The 19,268-nt window shown below is 30.5% G+C and overlaps 1 protein-coding gene across 1 annotated transcript in view; it reads right to left on the bottom strand.

The window, feature by feature from the left end:
- The window catches only part of LOC136985462 (diacylglycerol kinase theta), a 208,707-nt gene that overhangs the window by 27,575 nt on the left and 161,864 nt on the right, over positions 1–19,268 (bottom strand). Inside the window, exons 12-17 of the mRNA XM_067282751.1 lie at positions 16,618–16,623; positions 11,281–11,332; positions 7,909–8,059; positions 7,607–7,791; positions 2,070–2,194; positions 1,596–1,853 (exon numbers count right to left, since the gene is read on the bottom strand). Coding sequence (XP_067138852.1) covers positions 1,596–1,853; positions 2,070–2,194; positions 7,607–7,791; positions 7,909–8,059; positions 11,281–11,332; positions 16,618–16,623 — 777 coding nt within the window. The remainder of the gene's footprint in view (positions 1–1,595; positions 1,854–2,069; positions 2,195–7,606; positions 7,792–7,908; positions 8,060–11,280; positions 11,333–16,617; positions 16,624–19,268) is intronic.

Here is a 19,268-nt window from a genome sequence, read left to right as displayed (position 1 = left end):
ATCAAGTAATTTGGCCTAGAGGTAGGAATTAGGTGCCATCTCTTGATAAATTTAATAATTATAATTAAATTAATACATAATAATTAATTTAGAAGGTTCTGAAAAAAGAATCACCTGGAGAAGGGTATGAACTTCCAACTCTCACTTGTCATATGAATGTGTTAACAGTTATGCTATCTGGACCTTCATCCAATCTTGGCAATTGTTTGGCATTAATCTAAAAATCAGGTTAATAGATGTTTACATCTGTATACATACACCATGTTGGGTAAAGCAATAGCTGGCTGAGTGTCATGAAAAGAGTTACAGGCTATGAGCAGAGAAGTTGCCCCAGTTGGTGCCACAAGTAACCAGTATGATTATATCTAAATCAACAGTTCTGAAGGTGAAGATCAGATGAATGTCCAGCTAGCATAATTGACAATGCATCCACATGACAAGTGGGAATTGTGGGTTTGAGTCCCACTCCAGGCCAATTCCTTTCATTAGGGCACCCTTGGTAGGAAAAAAGGGGAGTGCACTTGTGTTTTTTCTTTGTGTGCCTGGGTTTTTTATGGCAGAAGGTCTCTGCAAACTTGTATTGTGCTATTATCTGACTGTATATTCTCAAGGTAAATAAACCTTATGTTTTGTTTACACTGTGATTAGTTTCATTCAAGAACCCTGTAATGTGGAGTTACAACATCTTGCGCAGCTGACAAGATACCTAGTGATATAAGTTATGGAAATTTAGATACGGTGTCTATGACAGTACGGTGAAGAGGGGTTCTAATAAGCTTCACAAAAATGTTTGATGAACTTAGGGCTGAGCTTGAGAAAGCTGCAATTGATAAAACTGCCTTAAATTTTTTGTGGAATTGGCTTGTTTACAATCACGAAAGACTGGTAGAGTTAGATCCACTGATAGAGAGAGAGATTGCCCAGAATGATTATGCAACTGAGGATGATTTTTCATCAGAAGCCGATTCTGTTACTGACTACCAAAGCAGATATATGCTGATGGAGACCAGAGTGAAGATGTTAACCAAGGACATAGACATTGGAAGTGTCAGAGGTTCTGTGGAAGTGTCACGGAAGTGTCCAAAGTCATAGTATCACTTGCCAAAGTTAGAATTGGTGAAGTTTGATGGTAGCCTTCGAGGGTGGCTGAAGTTCTGGAGTCAGATTAAAAGGATTCATGAGAATGAAGAGATCTCATTGGAGGATAAATTCCAGTATCTGCTCGAGGTGACATCCTGTAAGGAGAAATTCAAGGCATGGAAGGTTGTAGACAGTTTCCTGGCAATGGTATAGAATTATCCCAAGTCGATGGCATATATGAAGGAGCAATTTGGGAGTGATAGTACTCTGATACAAGTTTATGTGAGAAATATTTTGAAACTTGTCATGGACAATAAGAGCAAAATCACTGCCTGATTTCTATGATAGACTAGAGACTCGTCTAAGAGCATTGTCTGAGTGTAACCAACGAGACAAAATAATTTAATTACAGATATAAATAATTTGTCATAAAAGTTTTAGAACATATAATTTATAATTTAAAAATAAATAATTGTATCTTTTAATAAATTAATTACTTAAAATTATATATTTACCTATCTAATCTTATCTCTTCTGCATCAATAACATCTTTGAGCAAAGTTAATGGATCTTCTCCTCCAGTGTAACCTGGTCCCCAACGAAGTACACGAGCTAAATCATTACCAGTTCCTAAAGGTACAATGGCACAAGCAGGAGACTGGCATTCAGAATCTTGACCGACATTATCTAAACACTGAAGAACCCAACCTACTGTTCCATCACCTCCACAAACTAAAATTTTGTAATCTCTAATATGCCGAAACACATATAACCTAAAAAAAATTTAATTTTCGATTATAAATATTGAAAAATATTTTCAGGTATTATTTAAAACCTTAACTAATTACTAAAAATTAATAAGAAAATTTAGAAATTTTCATTATGGATTATTAAACAGTAAATAAAATCAGAAAACTCTCCATAAAAAGAATTATTCAATAATAAAAACTATTCATATAGCTAATAATTTAAAAAGTTCTTTTAATTACCCAGGAAGAGGACCACCATTTTCTAAGTCATAAACTTGATAAGGATTTAATAATTTTCGAAATGAAGAAATTAATTCCAGTCCTTGACAGCCTCCACTTTTGACATTAACAAAAACAAGTAATGGCTAACAAAAATAAATTGAAATGATTTAAAATCCACTACCGACTACATTTTTATTACAGTAAATATGAATTTAAAAAATTACAGATACTTGCTATTTTAATAAAATTAATTATTTATTTTTTTACTATTTTGTTATCTTTAACTTATAAAAAAAATATTAAATTTGATTCAATATTATAAATTTCAAGTAGACTTTCAAAGTTTTAAATTTATTACTGATGAAATACAGTAGGCAGTAGATAACTCAAAGTGGAAGGAATAGAGAGTAGAAAATTTTGAATTATGAAAAATACAATTATTTTAATAAAATCATAAATATCCATACAAACAATATACAGTCGAATTGTGATAAATCAACACCCGGATAACTCAACACCCTTGGTTAAGTAGTCAGTTTTCTGTGGTCCCGGCCGACTTACATAGGCATTAACGTTAAAAAACTCCAGTTTACTCAACATTGTTTAACTCGACACCACTGGATAAGTCGACATACTTTTGCTGTCCCACACTCCGATAAGTCGACACCCCCTCCTGAGAAAATGAATTCATTCTGCATGTGTGGTGCAAACTCATTTTTTTCAGGAGGGGGAGTCGATTTATTTATTAATATATAATTAATATATTTAATAATATAATAATACATTAATATTACAGTCAAACCTGTTTTTATGCGGGGGATAGGGACCGCATTAAAAAAGACGCATTAAAAAAAATAGCACGAAACTTCACGAATGGCTGTAAAAAATAGTTTTCGCAACACAATTAAAAAATATTTTTTTTTATGCGGTCAACAGGGACCGCATAAAAAAAGTCTCACATAGAAAATAACTCAAAACCGTACGAAATAGAATTTATTGACAACAGATGTCAGCACTTGACTGCATCGTCTGGTCTATCGTCTGTTTTACATATTTTTGTCCAGGTGGTGTTTTGTTGACTTAAAAAGTAAATTATTTCATTTTTCGCATATTCATGCAATAATATTACTATAATAAGTGTATTTATGCTATAATAAGTCAACGTAAGACATGACGAATTGCACGAGACTAGTCGCCAACTATACCGCACAAATAAAAATCGCACATAAAAAGAGCGCATAAAAACAGGTTTGACTGTATTATTAATATATATACATATTAATAAAAATGCCTTAACATTTTAGGTATTTTTATGTATAAAATAATAACAGGTAAACAAAAAGAAAATATACAATCTACATCAACGTCATACCAGAATCCAATTTTGTATTTTCTCATGCCAGAGGCGTTAAGAATCCTTAGACGTTACTTGCCAACAAGAGATAATTGCGAAGATGATGTTTTCAAGGCATTCATGTTCGTTGAAAAAGAAAGTCGAGATAGTTAAGTGCTCAAAACAAACAACACTAAACGAATTTTTCAGTTTATCATCTACAGAATAATTGTAAATGGAGAACACAATGTTTTGTAAGTCTATGTTACTGTATAAAGCACTACTGTATTTTATTAATTGTAGTTTTGTGGTTTTTTTTTTCCAACTTTGCTTAAGTCAACACATTGGATAACACTACATATTTCCACTTTCCCTTGGGGTGTCGACTTAAGCAGAGTCGACTGTAGTTAGACTTGAATACATTACATTTTATTATCTTTAGATACACACCTGTACAGAATATCAAAACACTAACACTATTAGTAAAAGGAGTGTATTACATAGATTTGTAGTTGATGATTCATTGCTTCTTGCTTAACAATGTTTTTGATGCAGTAAACTGTTCTGAAAGCATCAAGTTCTTGTGAATGATGTAGTTTCTTGAAAGCCCCATAAAAACTTAAAAGCTTTTCTGACTTTCCCATACTTCCCCAAAAATATCTATACTTGACAGGATTTATTTCTTTCTCATCTTCATTGCTTGTTTCTTGCATTGGATCTTTACTCCAGTAATAATCTTCAGATAGCTAGGTCATTGTCAATGTTGACGATATCTTTGAATGCCACCTTTTCATCATTCATTGCTGCAGTGAAATCAGCTCAACCTTCTTCAATATAGTCAACAGATTATGATGAAAATTCCAATTTATCAAAGCATTAACAAATTATTGACTGAAATCTTTTGTAAAACAAATTGCAATGTGCTTTGTAAAACTTCATTCCAAGCTTTGTTAATCATTTGCAAGTTCATTCCAAACTCTTCATTCCACCTTCCTATAATATGCAATATCTTTTGTACAACAGCTTTCTGTATAGTAAAATTTTAAGTAGTTCCATTATCTAAAGGTTGCAATCAAGAAGTTGTATTTGGTGGTAAATATTAAACTATTGTAGCTTTCAGGGTCAGAATTATTAAATGTACCTTGCAAATTTTTCTGTTTTCAGCAATCATATAGTGTCTTAACTTTTCAGTCAGTTATAAACAGCTCTGATATCACTTATGCTGTTTTATTTTCTGCATATTGTATAGACATTGTGGAAACATTAAGGCTTTAAAGGTTTTCCAATTAATAACTATAGCAGTTTTTCATTATCTGTCATGTTCACTCCCAAAAGAATAGCTACATGTTATTTGCTTTTTTTCTGCCTCTGTTACACAAATGACCTTTGAACATCATTGTTTTGTCCTGCAGACATTTAAAAACTAAACCCATCTGTGTCAAAGTCATCATCAGGTATATTGCTGTTCAATTTCTTGTAAACTTTTCAAACCTTTTGCCTAATCCTCTTCTCATATTTCTGGCCTCTCTAGATAGGTTTTATTGACAACTATTCCATGTCTCTTCGTAATTTATCCAGCCACTGCTGTTTGCTTTAAATCTGGTATATTTCAACTGTTGTCCAAATTGTTCAGTATTTTGTGTAAAAAGTTTTTCAAATTCCATTTTAGCTATTAAATTCGCTTACAATTCATTTATTTGGTAATAGCAAGATAAGCATGTTGTCAGTTGTGGCATAATTCACATTGTTAATTTTAATCCATTTAATTAACATAATAGCAATAGTGCAAAATTAATCTAATAGTATGTTATGCAAAAATAATTATTTTATATACATTTTAAATTTTAACCCAAACTACAGCAACCAAAGAAAAAGGAAATCTTTAGTAGCTACTTTATTTTTTTATCATATTCATCTGATTCTCTTTTGTCTTTCTTCTCTTCTTGAAGTAATTTTTCAGAATAGAAGCAACTGTTATAATTTTCACCTGAGCTATTTCCATAGATATTGTCTATTTGCAGTGTTACTTGCTGCACATAATTACATATAGCAAGTTTCCTAGTCAGAGAGTAAACTTGTGAGCAAACAGTGATAAAAGTGGCAAGTTTTCAACTTTATTTGCTCAGATAAATCATCAAGCAAATTTACTAGCAGAAGTAATTACATTGACCAAGCTTGATAGTAGTGAGTAAATTTGTTGGAAGTGACTACTAAATTCCAACGTAATTAAGCCTTTTATGACAAATACCTTTTCTAAGAAATTTTTTTAGTTTTCTCTTATTTGATATTTCTATTTACTTCAAAATTAAAATGGTCAATACATTGATTCACTACCCACAGCAATTAACAACAATGAAAATTTATTATGCAATTCTAACTTTACAGTAAAACTTATACAATACAAATGCTTATTTCCAAACAAAGAGAAATACATATAGACAAATTCATAAATTTGACTGGCCAATAACTGTAACAGGAACTTAAAATTCAGTAGCAGAAACTGAACTGCTATTGGTAAATAAGAAGAAAAATGAGATAATTTTAACTAAATAAAGAAGAAAAGTATAAAGAAAAAAAATAAGACCAAAAAATAATTCCAGCCAAACAAAAAAAATCAGAATTTTCTGATTCACTAATTATTGACACAATTTCTTCATAACCTTGTTTGTTTTTCTTTCCTATCTCTTTTTTTTTACTTCTGTTTGTAATGATATAAATTATTTTGGTCTCTATTTTTTGTTTTTTTTTTTTTTTGTATATTGTAGTGTATGATTTAAATAGTATATGAGCAATTTTAATTTTAACTGCAAAATCTCTAATTTTGTAAATTAAAATGCTTCATTTTTTGTTCTTAAATTAGTTATAATATTTTTTGCCATTCATCATGTACTATCCATTTTTTCATAATCTTATAACTGCTTATTGTGAAAACAACTCAAAGTTCTTTAAAAAAAAAATAACTTAAACAATAAACTATTTTATACCTATATATATAAATATCCCAAAGCGTGATATTCATAATAAAGCCAAACAATTGCTGATTTAAATTGGGCTATTTTACCATCACTATTAATAATTAAATAATTTGCCACTAGAGGAATTACGCAACATCTCTTAGGGTCGAGTTATAAACTCTGTAATGTAACCGTATCCATATTCGTAAAGGTTTGCTACACTGGATATTTATAGCAATAGTTATAAACTACTGTAAGGCCTTTTCTGTAACAAATTTTTTTACAGTTTACAAAGCAGTCCATTGTGAGCATGCGCAAAATCATCGGCTGACTGTTGCCACATCTAATGCTATAATTATTTATATTATTACTTTAGTCATAAAAAAATAGAAAAATGTTAAAATGAATAAATAATTATTATCCAAACTTTTCTTACAGAATATGGTATGGCCATGCGGATGCAATACAGAGTTTATAACCACGCTATTTCTTACAGAATATGGTATGGCCATGCGGATGCAATACAGAGTTTATAACCACGCTATACAGATACACTTATAGCTACGGATACGTTACGTTACGGAGTTTATAACTAGACCCTTATTCAATTCAGTAATGAAATTAATATTAAATAATTTAGAAATTGTTTAATATTAATTTCTATATTATAAAAATTAAATTTAATAAGAGATAGCACATAACACCTATCTCTAGTGCCAAATTATTTAATTATTTATAGCAGTGGTAAAGTATTCCAATTTAATCTAGCAATATTTTGCTTTAAATTGTACTGAGTTAATTCACTTATGCATTTCCTAATAATGGGCTTGGTTGTTTGAAAATTACTTCAGAAAAATTTTTTAATAAAGTGAATTTCAGTAAAGCAGTTTACTTTTATTATTTCTTAAAACTGTATGTTCTTATGAACAATACATAAACACTATCTTCTTCAATAATATATGTTAGTACTGTTGTTACTTTTATGATTTTATATAAAACAGAATCATTTATATTAAAGTCTAAGATGAATAAAATGTATTCACCTCCTTATTCTAGTTTGATTTATCTGTAATTGGAAAAACATTAAATAGCCATAAATAAAATAAAATTAAAATATATTTGCTTTCTTCACTTACAAAGTATTTCTTCCATTGATTATATACTGTTGTTGTTAATTTTTTAATTTCTCAATACATACTTTCAATATAAATTCTCATTTAAAGTAATCACCATAAAAATCATAGTATAAAATTTAAAAATATACTTACTCTAATTCCATTAGGAATCATTTCAGGAATTATATTTGGTAACAGAAGAACTAAAAGTGCTTTATCTTCATATTTAGTTTCTCGAAGCATATAAAATGCCTTAACAGCAATATCTGCATTATCATAAGTAATAATTAAAGAACCATATTCATAATATATAGGACCTATCTGACGAAATTTATATGCTAAAAAAAAAAAAAAAAAATATATGTAAATAAATGCTGCTACTAGATGCATACAAGACTACAAAATTTATATTCTAATTGTGAAATTAAAATAATAACAGTAGTTTTTAGACTAACGTTTTCCAAGAAGATCTACTAAAATATTTTCATATTGACGTTCTGATAAATTAGGAGGAAGATTTCCTACAAACAGGGCAACAGTAGAACTATGTAAATCTTCCTTTTGTCTTAAATAAAACCTAGTCAGTTCTTTTTGCCTGACAGATTCCTGAAAATAATAAAATATTATTTATATATTATTTTAAATACATTTTTCCTTAATATAGGTAATGAACAATTAAAAAACTTAATTATGCTAATTAAATTAACAAAATTAAAATAACATTATCTTCAAGTATTGTGAATATTTTATAAAACAAAATATATTTGTGCCAGATTTTTTCATTAAAGTTTACTCTTAATATTTTTAGGATGAAATAAAATTAATACTCAAACATAGAACAAAGCCGCAATTTTTAACATTTTTTCGGAAAATATAGACATTGTTTAAAACAATTCTTACAAAAATTAATAATAAAACAAACATAATATAGTAAAATTAAATAACATGAAACTAAATAATAAATAAAAGTTAATAAAAATTTATTCTAAGAAAATAAAATTGAATGAAAAATGTTCAACTTATAATTGTGGTATTAATTTCCATGAAAATTAATTTTATTTAATTAGCACTTAATTATTAGTAATATTCAACAAATTCAGCAACATTGAAATAGGAAAATTGCAAGCAATTCTTTTATGAATTGCTAATTTTCTTAATATAAAAATATTTTCAGACTGCCATCAGAAAAAAAAACAAAAAATAGAAAATTGGATTAATATCAAAAAAAACTACTATGACTTCAGTGAATATTTAACTAAGAATAAATGTTTTCAGCTTGTTCATAAGCAATCTTCAGCTTTAAATTTTAAAGAACATCGAAAATTTAATCCTAGAATGTGTGTTGATATTTTAGTGCTATGCCACTACTGTTGTTTAATGTGTGTTTTTTCTTTTTGTTATGTTTCTTCCATGTATATGTATTTCATTTTATTTTGTGTTGGGTATTACTATTTGTATATTAATTTGAGTTGTGTATCCGTTTTGTGCTTTGGTGACACCTTTTCCATGTGGACTCTGTGAGAGCCTGTTGATTGGGCATGTAGTGTGTCGTGTGTGGGGAAATGTACTTCCGGATGGTGGGAGGTATAAATTATGACATTAGCACTTAACAAGGACTTTTTTCCCCCTTCTTCCCTTTTTCATTGGGTTGTCTTCGGTTATCTGGCCTAGAAACTGTTTTCGTAAGAAGTAAGGTACTATGATGGAAATCGTGGTCAAGTTGGTGAATAACAAAGGGACTGATCAAATAGTCTGAGGGAATCTGCATCCATCAAGACTGAGAGGATTCAGCCAAGATTGTGCTAAAAATGTGTGAAGGAGTACCAGTTGTTATTCAGACTATTATTTATAATCAATATTAACCACGACCCTATGTGGAAGATTTTTGTGTTTAGTGAATGGTTCTCAACGTGAGTTGGAGCAATTGTGTGTGTAAAGTCATGAGAGGTTAAGGTCATCGTATGCGAATGTCTCAATCATGTATATGTGTAACGTAATATCGCTGCAAGGTTATCATGTTACTGCGTATCGGTGTGTTTCGGTTGTTGAGTATACTTTCATTTTTGTTTTTATATACTGTATGTACATGTGACCACTTTATTTTCCTATGGTTATATTAAATAGTTTTTGTATCTTAACCACGTTAGTCTGGTATGTTGTTAAGTCTTCAATTCATTACCCATTCTACATACTTTGTATATTACAATATATATATATTATTGTAACCCAGGCATAATTATACAATTATATGTTCAATGTTTTTTGGAATGTAATTCTAAAGAAGACATAAAATAGGCTAAAAATGTTTATCTCTAAATCAAATATTACTGAAAGTATCTACTTATGATAGTTTTTAAAGCAGAAATGTAAATTCATTACAATCAGGATGTAACCATATATTACTACTGTTTTTTTATTAATTTTCTTATCAATTTGTTGATAACTCCAATATAAAAATGATTATACTATAAATTCTGTGATAAGAATGAGATAATACAAACTCCAATACTTTCATGCAAGCTCTCCTCTTAGCACAATTGCTGCTCTAGTGCCTACACACTTTGGCAAAATGAAAGATGATTTGCAATTATGGAAATTTTTTTTAAATGGTGGTAAAATTTTGAACTTAAAATAAAGTTTTATATTTTTCAATATAATTTTGTATTTAACTTTTTTGATATTCAATATTAATTTCTTATCTACCCTCTACTATTTAAAGTCATTTGCATCCATACTTCTGTTTTTATCTTATTTTTATAATTTAGGTTTGTTTTCATAAAGAATAGAATAAATCTGGTATCCTCCAGCAGTTTTTCAACAGTATCAGACCATCTAATATTTGTCATTTTTTGTATCTTTTTGAAATTTTCACATCATGCTGTATGTAGTGCTAAAAATGAAGGGTAAAAATATGATGTCACGTACACTTGAAATTATGGGTGCTGCATGCTGATTGGCTACACAAAATCACTGTGAAAAAATATACATTATCCCAGTACTCTATAACCAAAGTACTTAAAGGCAATTTTTTACAGCAAGCAGCGACAAAGGTAATTGAACTGCCTCAAAATTATGCTAAGTGGAAAGCCAGTATCAGATAAATTTAATTTTATAATAGATTTGAAATGATTAAAAAATATGACTCATGATTTCTAGAATTGTTAAAATTTCATAAATTATCAAATAAAATAAAAATGAAGCTGAAGCAATTCATATTTTAAAATATACTTGAAGATAAGTAACACCCCTACATTATTAATATACATTGGTACAATAAAAATATTCTTCTTTAAAAATTTTTTATAATTATTTATGACTTTTCATTATTATTATTACAAAATAAACAAGTCATGATCACTGCATTCAAAAATGTGTTCCTGAAAGTGATAATTATCTGATGTTTTTGAGTTTAACTTTGTATCAATTAATAAATAAAATTCACCATTGCTTTTCTTCAAAACAGACAAACATTTTCATATTTAGATTTTCAGAATATTTGACAGATTGATAACAGTTAAATCTCAATAAAATAAATTTTAATCAGTCAAATTTAATTAATAAAATTCAATTATGAAAAATATTTGAAAATTAGAATAGGTCTCTATAAAGGTTCCAGATTATTACTCTGAATCCTTCAAAAAGATTTTTAAATAAATCTTTGTTAGAACCAAAATCGTAAATCAGAAATGATATGATATTTATGACACTGCAGAAAGCATAAAGCATATATTTAAAGAAAAATACAAAATATTATATATATATATATTGTTTTTATGTTTATAGTTTAAATAAATTTTAGTTTTATGATATTAAAGAATTATTTATACCCTCGCTACATTCTTCAAAAGTTCCCATGGAGATTCTTGATTGTCCATTACTCTTCATGAACAGCTACAAATTTAAAATAATATTTAATATTTATTTAAATAGCTTATATATATATATATATATAAACAAATAAAAAAAACTTAAATTATTTTTATATCAAAAAATCCAGAAAATGAGTTGCATAACTTTTCCAGCTGTTACACAATTTTATTTAAAAAATAACTTTTATATTATTAAATATAATAAATAAAGTTGTATGTGGCACTATCTGTTATTAGATTTTATTACAAAACTTTATGTATTATTAGTTATTGTAAAATGGCAAAAAGCTTAATTTTTAGGGTAGTGATGAGTTTTATGAAAAATTGTAAATGCTAATAATCAATAAAATCGTAAGTCCAACCCTATTGAGTATGATAACTGACCTCCTCTATCTCCCCACCTTCTTCATCTTTAACTACCAAAATTTGATAGCATTGATGCCCCTTGTACACAAGTTAACATGCCAAATTTTGTTTCTTAATCTTTATCCCTTCCTGAGATATAAAACAATAGATGCCAACACAAACACACCCTCAAAATTTTCTTGCTTTTTTGACATTTCTGGATTCAGGAGTCTCAAAACATGGAGATTACAAAAACTTGGAGGGTCAAATCTGATATGGTTCTAATACTTTCTCTTGTTATGTATACATAACAGTCAGGAAAATAAATGCATTAATATGCAAATATATATATATATATATATATATATAATCGAGACGAGTTGATAATAATAATAATCAGCACAGAGCCCAAATGGTTAGAAGTTGGAAGTTGAAATTTGGTACACAGTTAGGGTACGTCACGAGAACGCACACTAAGAAGGGATTTTTCGAAATTCCTCCCCATGGGGGAGAGGGACAAGATTAAGGCTTCTAAATACATTATGGAGATGAGTTGATAATAATAAAAATCAGCTCAGAGCCCAAATGGTTAGGAGTTGAAAGTTGAAATTTGGTACACAGTTAGGGTACGTCACGAGAATGCACACTAAGAAGGGATTTTTCGAAATTTTTTCCCACAGGGGAGAGGAACAGGATTAGGTCTTAACACTTCCATCAACAATGAAAGTGTTAAGTAACAATGGAAGTGTCAACAATGGAAGTGTTACGTAACAATGGAATTGTTAAGAGAAAGCAATGTGCAAGACGCAGGTGCAGTTTTTTTCGTTTTTGTGGGAAATCGAACATATTTTTAGACTCATCTAAAAATTTTCTAATTAGTCTGGAAACAAAGGGACCCAATTCTTGCATTCTGTGAAAATGGGTAAGGTAATATTCTTAATCTTCGGTATCGTTACTTTTGCCTGAGCGACGCCGGGCCCACCTGCTAGTAAACACATAATACAATAATAAATTCATAGTAGTGATAATAAAATAATTTGATTTTGAATGGATTTATTGCATTTTTCTGCCTATGCTTAAATAATTTATAATTTTATTCATGATGATTATTATTAAATTTTAACAAATTGATTTTATGATGATAACACAACTTTATTAGGACAACCAAGGGATAACTTCTTCATCCAGAGTTTGTTACATTACATTTGAATACAAAAAAGTCAACAAATCTTAGAGTTATGAAAAGTGAACAAATTTCTTTCTTCACTTTTATATAAGATTTTATAACTTTTTGACAATATCAGTTTATGCATGTAGGGATGTCCATTAATTACATATACAGTTTAATGAGGGTTGTAAAAAATATTGTATGCACATCATTGTGAGATCTGGAATTCCATCAGACTCAATTGTAATAATTTTCCCTATTGTAAACATCCTCGATAGAAAAAATTCCTAGCCGAGAAAATATGTGTCCCTGGCCGTATAACTGTCAACTATCCATTGTTCTTAAGCTGTATACAGATCATCTTGCAACTTAAGTTTATAGTTAACGTCTGAATTCGTCATATATTTTTGGTTCTGGAAACACCTATGACCCAAATCGCCATCAACCATCGATCACGTGACCAATTTTCACAGCCTAAAGCTATAAAAAGCCACTTCTTTCCCCCCTCAGGGGAGTCTCTTATCATCTACCAGACCAACGCCAGGTCGTCACTGCTCTGGACCTACAGTTCCAGCATCTCCGCGCTCAGTCGTAACTTTATAAAAGTGTGCCATTCCCGGATACCGATATACACTTCTTGGATATCTAAGTGCTAACTCAACACAGAAACTAATAATGAGATATGAACTGAACCTGTAAGCTCTCTCTCGAACCCTATGCGAATTAGGGAAATTAGTCAACTTTTGTAATTGTGTCCTTTGTTTAATTCCAATAAATCTTGTTTTAATGGTTAAATGGTGTCCTCTTTAATTCGAATATCGCTTTCGCCTTATCGTCGACCCCATCTCACCTCCCATCCACTCGCCTGACAAGAAGAGTCCCGACGCTCGGGACCAAAATCGTAAATTTAGCCATCTTGACAAGTGAAGGGTCAACGACCTGTTGCCGGAAAGGGGAGATACGACTTTCTCCTACCTCCCTCGATCTCACATCATTATAAACAACAGATAGGGAAGGAGTCAAACTTTATCAGATCCTCTGATAAAGTTTGACTCCTTCCCTAGGGTGTACTTTATCAGAGGATTTGATGAGATGTCAGAAAGACAAATTGAAGTACTGTACATCTAGTATTTCCATTAACAAAATCTAAAATGGATGAGTTGGTCATAGCAATGACAAAATCAAAAGAGCTTTCTCTATTAAAAGAAGTAATGTGGGATGGTCAGCCTGAAAACATTTGTGATGTTCCAGAATGTTTAAAAAGTAATGATCCTTCCATGATGAATTTGAATGTTATGAAGACATTCTGTTTAGAGGTAATCATGTAGTTATCCCTCCTACATGATAACTACACGATTACCTCTAAACTTTAACTTTAAGACATACACATGCTAGACATTTGGATATTCAGTGCTCTCTTAGCAGAGCTAGAGAAAGTGGCTACTGGTATATAATGATATTATTAATTTTGTTAGAAAGTGTGCAGTTTTTCAACAATATCAAAGATATCAGCCAGAAGAACTAATTATGCTTCACCAAATATCAAAAAGACCATGGCAAATAGTGGGTACAGATATATATCACTGCCAAGAAAAGAATTACATAGTGATCGTAGATAGTAGTTATTCAAGATACTATGATTTTTGTCATATGGAAAATATATCTTCAGAATCTGTGATGACAACTCTTAGAAAATGGTTTTTAACATATGGAGTACAGGAGACACTGCTATAATGAGGGTACTCAGTTGCTATCAAGGAAACTGTAGAATTTTGCAGATCAGTGGAATTTTATAATTCAGACATCAAATCCTTACCAGAAGAAGGTCCAATGATTTAGCTGAATACTATGTCCAAGAAACAAAAAAGTTAATCACTAAATGCAAAGCTGATAGAACTCATATTTACTTAGTCCTGTTGAATTATTGTAATACTTCTAGAAGTAATTTAGGATCTCCATCTTGGCATTTGATGGAAAAATGAATGAGAGGAGTTCTGCCAACTCATGAAAACTTACTAAAGCCTAAAATACTGCAAAGTACAGCAGCAAAACTTAGGTGCAAAAAAGAAATAAGCAAGTTGCACAGAAACTGAGGTGCCAAGCAAAGGACTCTTGTCTGCAGGTCAAAATATGTTGTATCATAAAAATCATAGAAATTTGGCTCCAGCCAAAGTAATTGCACCTGCATTTGGTCCTCGTTCATTTATACTTAGAAGTCTGGACATTGCCACCTACAGAAGAAATTTGTGGTTTATTCATCCTAGCAACTTATCTGAAATTGCTGCAGGGACCTAAGATTGAGAGAAAACCATCAAACAAAATCAAAGATGCAGGTTCTGATGGTGTATTAGTTACAAATTTGATAAATTGTCAGAGCATGGTAATGCGGATTGTGCTCTGATGGTGGAATCGCCAAAGAAAGTATCTGATAAAGCTACACCAACTACTGTATAATATCGGACTATAACTCGGCAATAATAATTTTGAATTACTGTTCCTGTTTGAATTACTGTTGATTAATTTGTTCCTAGAGAGAAGCATTAGGTGCCATCTCATATTAAATTTAATAATTACAATTTAATTTATTTATTTTAGAATAAACTGGAAGAAAAGAATTGACTTGGATTGTGACTTGAACCCACAATTCCCACTTGCTGTGTGTTTGTGTTGCCAATTATGCTACCAGGTATGCAATGGCACTTAGCTGGATATGAGATGGCTGGCTAAGTGCCTTGTGAGAGTTTACAGGATGAGAGTGCAGAATGAATCCCCAGTGGGCACCATAATAACCAACAATGGTCACATCATTGGACCGGAGGTTTGGATAATGTAATTGACAACACATCCACACAGCAAACGGGAATTGTGGGTTTGAGTCCCGCTCCAGGCTGATTCTTTTCTTCCAGTTTATTCTAAAATTGTTTAATTAAATTATAATTATTAAATTTAATATGAGATAGCACCTAACACCTCCCTCTAGGGACAAATTAATCAATAATAATTCAAAATTATCATTGCTGAATTATAGTCCGATATTATATGCCAGTTGGTGTAGTTTTATAGTAATGATTCGGGTTTCATAGATGTTTATATTTGAAAGCATCTGAACCTGTAAAATCTGTTGAGTTTCTAATTATAACTTGTTGTGGATGACAGGTTAAGAGACTTAAAAAAACTAGATCTCTAAGTTTACTTTGTTGTTGTTAGTAAAAAGAAAAAACAGATGTCATGTTTGACCAGGCAGTGCTCAGTTTGGGTGTGCTTAAAAATAAAGATGTCGTTCTTTAGTACACTCTGGTAATATCTTAATTCTCTATATGTTAATTACGCACCAACACCTGTGATATAACTATATGACAGATGTCAATGTTACATCAAATTCTGGTAATTTTTACACCTGTCCACCTGTTATCATATTCTGTTATAGATAATTACTCTACCCTTTAAACTAATACCTTATTACACATGTAATAATATCAGAATTTACTCCTCTGATTCATAGTTGAGCTTGGAATGGTGCAAACTCAACTAGTCTGTGGGAATAATTTTAAAGAAAAACAAAGAAAGTTGGGGAGAAGGTTAAGAAAGATGGGAAAAACAGAAAGGCAAAGAGGAGAATTGTAAAAAATGGTTGGAGATGAACCATATAGTTTTGGATCAACAAAGATGGAGAATATTAATGCATTTTATGGAATGTGATTTTTACTATGTATGTAAACCTCCAGGGCCTAACCTACACAGAATTACCCCTTGACCTAGTTAGGCGACCCCGCACCTCTGACCTTTGTCTTCGGACAATCATGCATTAGCTGCAGTAGCACTTAGACCTGGAGGCACAACATTACATTGTATTATCACACAGTTACGTTTCTATTATAATAAAGTTAATTATATACATTAACAAGTAATCATTTATTTTATGGACACAACAATTTAGCTCCCATAGTGGATGTACTGTACCAGAAGTCAATTAAAGATTGTTGTTCTATTTTATGTGTGTGGTCTGTTTGGGATGATAAACCTACAGCAGAAAAGAAACCCACAGTGACAAGGTAGATACCCACAATATACCACATATTTTATTCCTCTCCTTTCCAATGAAGAAATTGTGTAAATGATCTGATAGAAAATTAAACAAAATATTTTATAAACTGCACAAAATTGCTAGTTCAACTAACAACTAATTTTGTTTTACACTCAATGATGAATTTAATGGTAAGATGTATATTATTATCATATGTACAAACAAATTAAAGTTTTCTGTTTAGAGGTGGATTTAATGGTGGGTGCACTGAGTGCACACTCTGGGCCCCGACTTCTGAAATGCTGCACAAAACCCCAACTTAACACTTTTTTCTAATGACACCAAGTTTGGTTTCATATGTGCAATTTTAATTACATACAAGTTTACAATTGGCAATAAAACATTAATAGTATATAATATTTTTTTATTTATTTAAAAATATAGTTAACATGTTTGTTTATTTTCTCTCTCTCTTTTTTTTACGGGGCCTGATATTTTCTTCTGTGTCCAGAACCTCAACTGACCTTAATCCATCTCTGCTTCTGTTGACACCAACTATGTTGACATCCTTATTGAAATAAGATTGGAAAATTAAGATTGATGGAAATCTTAAATATTTTAGGTTCCAAACTTCTCATTAATATTTCCTCTGAGGACAATGAAGAACTCATTGGGAAACCTTGTTGTTGTAAATAGATTATATTATTGAACATAAAATAATTATTGCTAACAATAAGCTCAATCACATCATTAAGCAGTAGAACAACATGCAGTGGGAAGCCTTTGCCTATCACCAATATTTTAGTAAGCATTGAAAAAACTTCAAATGTAAGGACAGGAGGAAACAGGAACATAACATCAATCTTATAAAACTAAATAGATGATAACTGATCATCTATTTAGTCTATCATCTGCTAAATTATAAAATTCAATTCATTAACCTGGCTTTTAATTAAAGCCTAATGAACTATCAGATTAATTAAATACTTTATAATTGATTATTAAAATTAGCCTTAATATATCCTGATAATCTAGTACCTCATTTGACTTAAATTAGCTAATGTTGTGTATATTTGTCTAAGATATTCAAAAGGGATTTTGATAAAGCTTTCTCTACATTATACATAAAACATGTCCTTTAATTAACTAAAGGTCTCAAATCCAATCATTTAAATGGGCCATAACTTCAAAAAACAACCTGAAACAAAATGTATTTGTGGGTGATCTCAAATTAGCAATGTTAAACACACAGTATCAGCAGCTTGGGCTTTATTAATCCTATTGATTTTATATAATAACCTGTCAGATGGATCAACATTTAATGGACTACAATGTAAAACACATTTGTAAAAGAAAGTCATTCACTTTTGGATAAAATCATAAACTGTTTAGTCTTGTTCATTACAAAGTTTCTTAAACTGGTGACAAATCATTCATTTTACTATTGTTGACAGACAATACCAAAATGACTGATAACAGAAATGTAAATTACAACAAAATACACAAGAATTTACATTTTACAGAAAATTCAGTATGTGAACTAGGACTGAAAAATTAAAACAATATCCTGGAAAGTCAACTTTGACATAAGAGAGTATATATGTTCAGCAAACTATATATTTCTATATTGTCTTCATATTATATAAACATGATCTAAAACATATTTGAATAAAAATTGTATAAAATATAGAAAAGGCTCAAATTCCAACCTATGTTTTTTTAGTTAGTACAGCATTCTTAAGTCCATGCATAATGCAAAATATGATAGGGTCATTTCAACATTTCTCAGTAATAACCTAATAGATTAGAATATGTTAAGTTTGATAGTGTATGAGAGGGATCAAAAAGTAATGCCTCTGTCTCTAATTTTTTATTTATTAGTGTTACTATGAATGTCCATATATATGATGTTATAGAGATATGCTTTTGCTATTACATTGAGTAATTACAACCATGGATAAAAGGCTAAAATGAAGAGTGGTCAATAAGTTTCTGACCAAAGAGAGTTGCATACCTAAGGAAATCCATAATCAGCTGAAGAGTGTTTATGGGCACACTGTAATGAATGTTAACAATGTGTGGTGTTGGGTGAAGAAGTTTCAAGGAGAAACCAAAATTGCAGATAAGCTGAGAAGTCTGCCAACATCAATCTCCAACAAGAACCAACAGCATAATAATGAGTAGATTTGAGGGGAGACACATCACAATCAGGATGAAGAAACCACATAAAGACATTCATTCTATACAGTCTATACAGCCCCATCACTATAATCCAAGACCACTCACATTATGCATTAACAGTAACTTCATGATTGTTAAAGTGGAGTGGTCTGTGGTAATTCATCCACCACACAGCCCTGATTTGGCACCTTCAGATTCCTACTTGTTTAGGCAATGAAAGACAGCCTG

Source organism: Centruroides vittatus, unplaced genomic scaffold (genome assembly GCF_030686945.1).
Source record: "Centruroides vittatus isolate TY-2023 unplaced genomic scaffold, ASM3068694v2 contig_970, whole genome shotgun sequence".
Lineage (NCBI taxonomy): Eukaryota > Metazoa > Arthropoda > Arachnida > Scorpiones > Buthidae > Centruroides > Centruroides vittatus.
The sequence above is the reverse complement of the archived record's forward strand: the minus strand, read 5'-3'. Positions and strand labels throughout refer to the sequence as shown.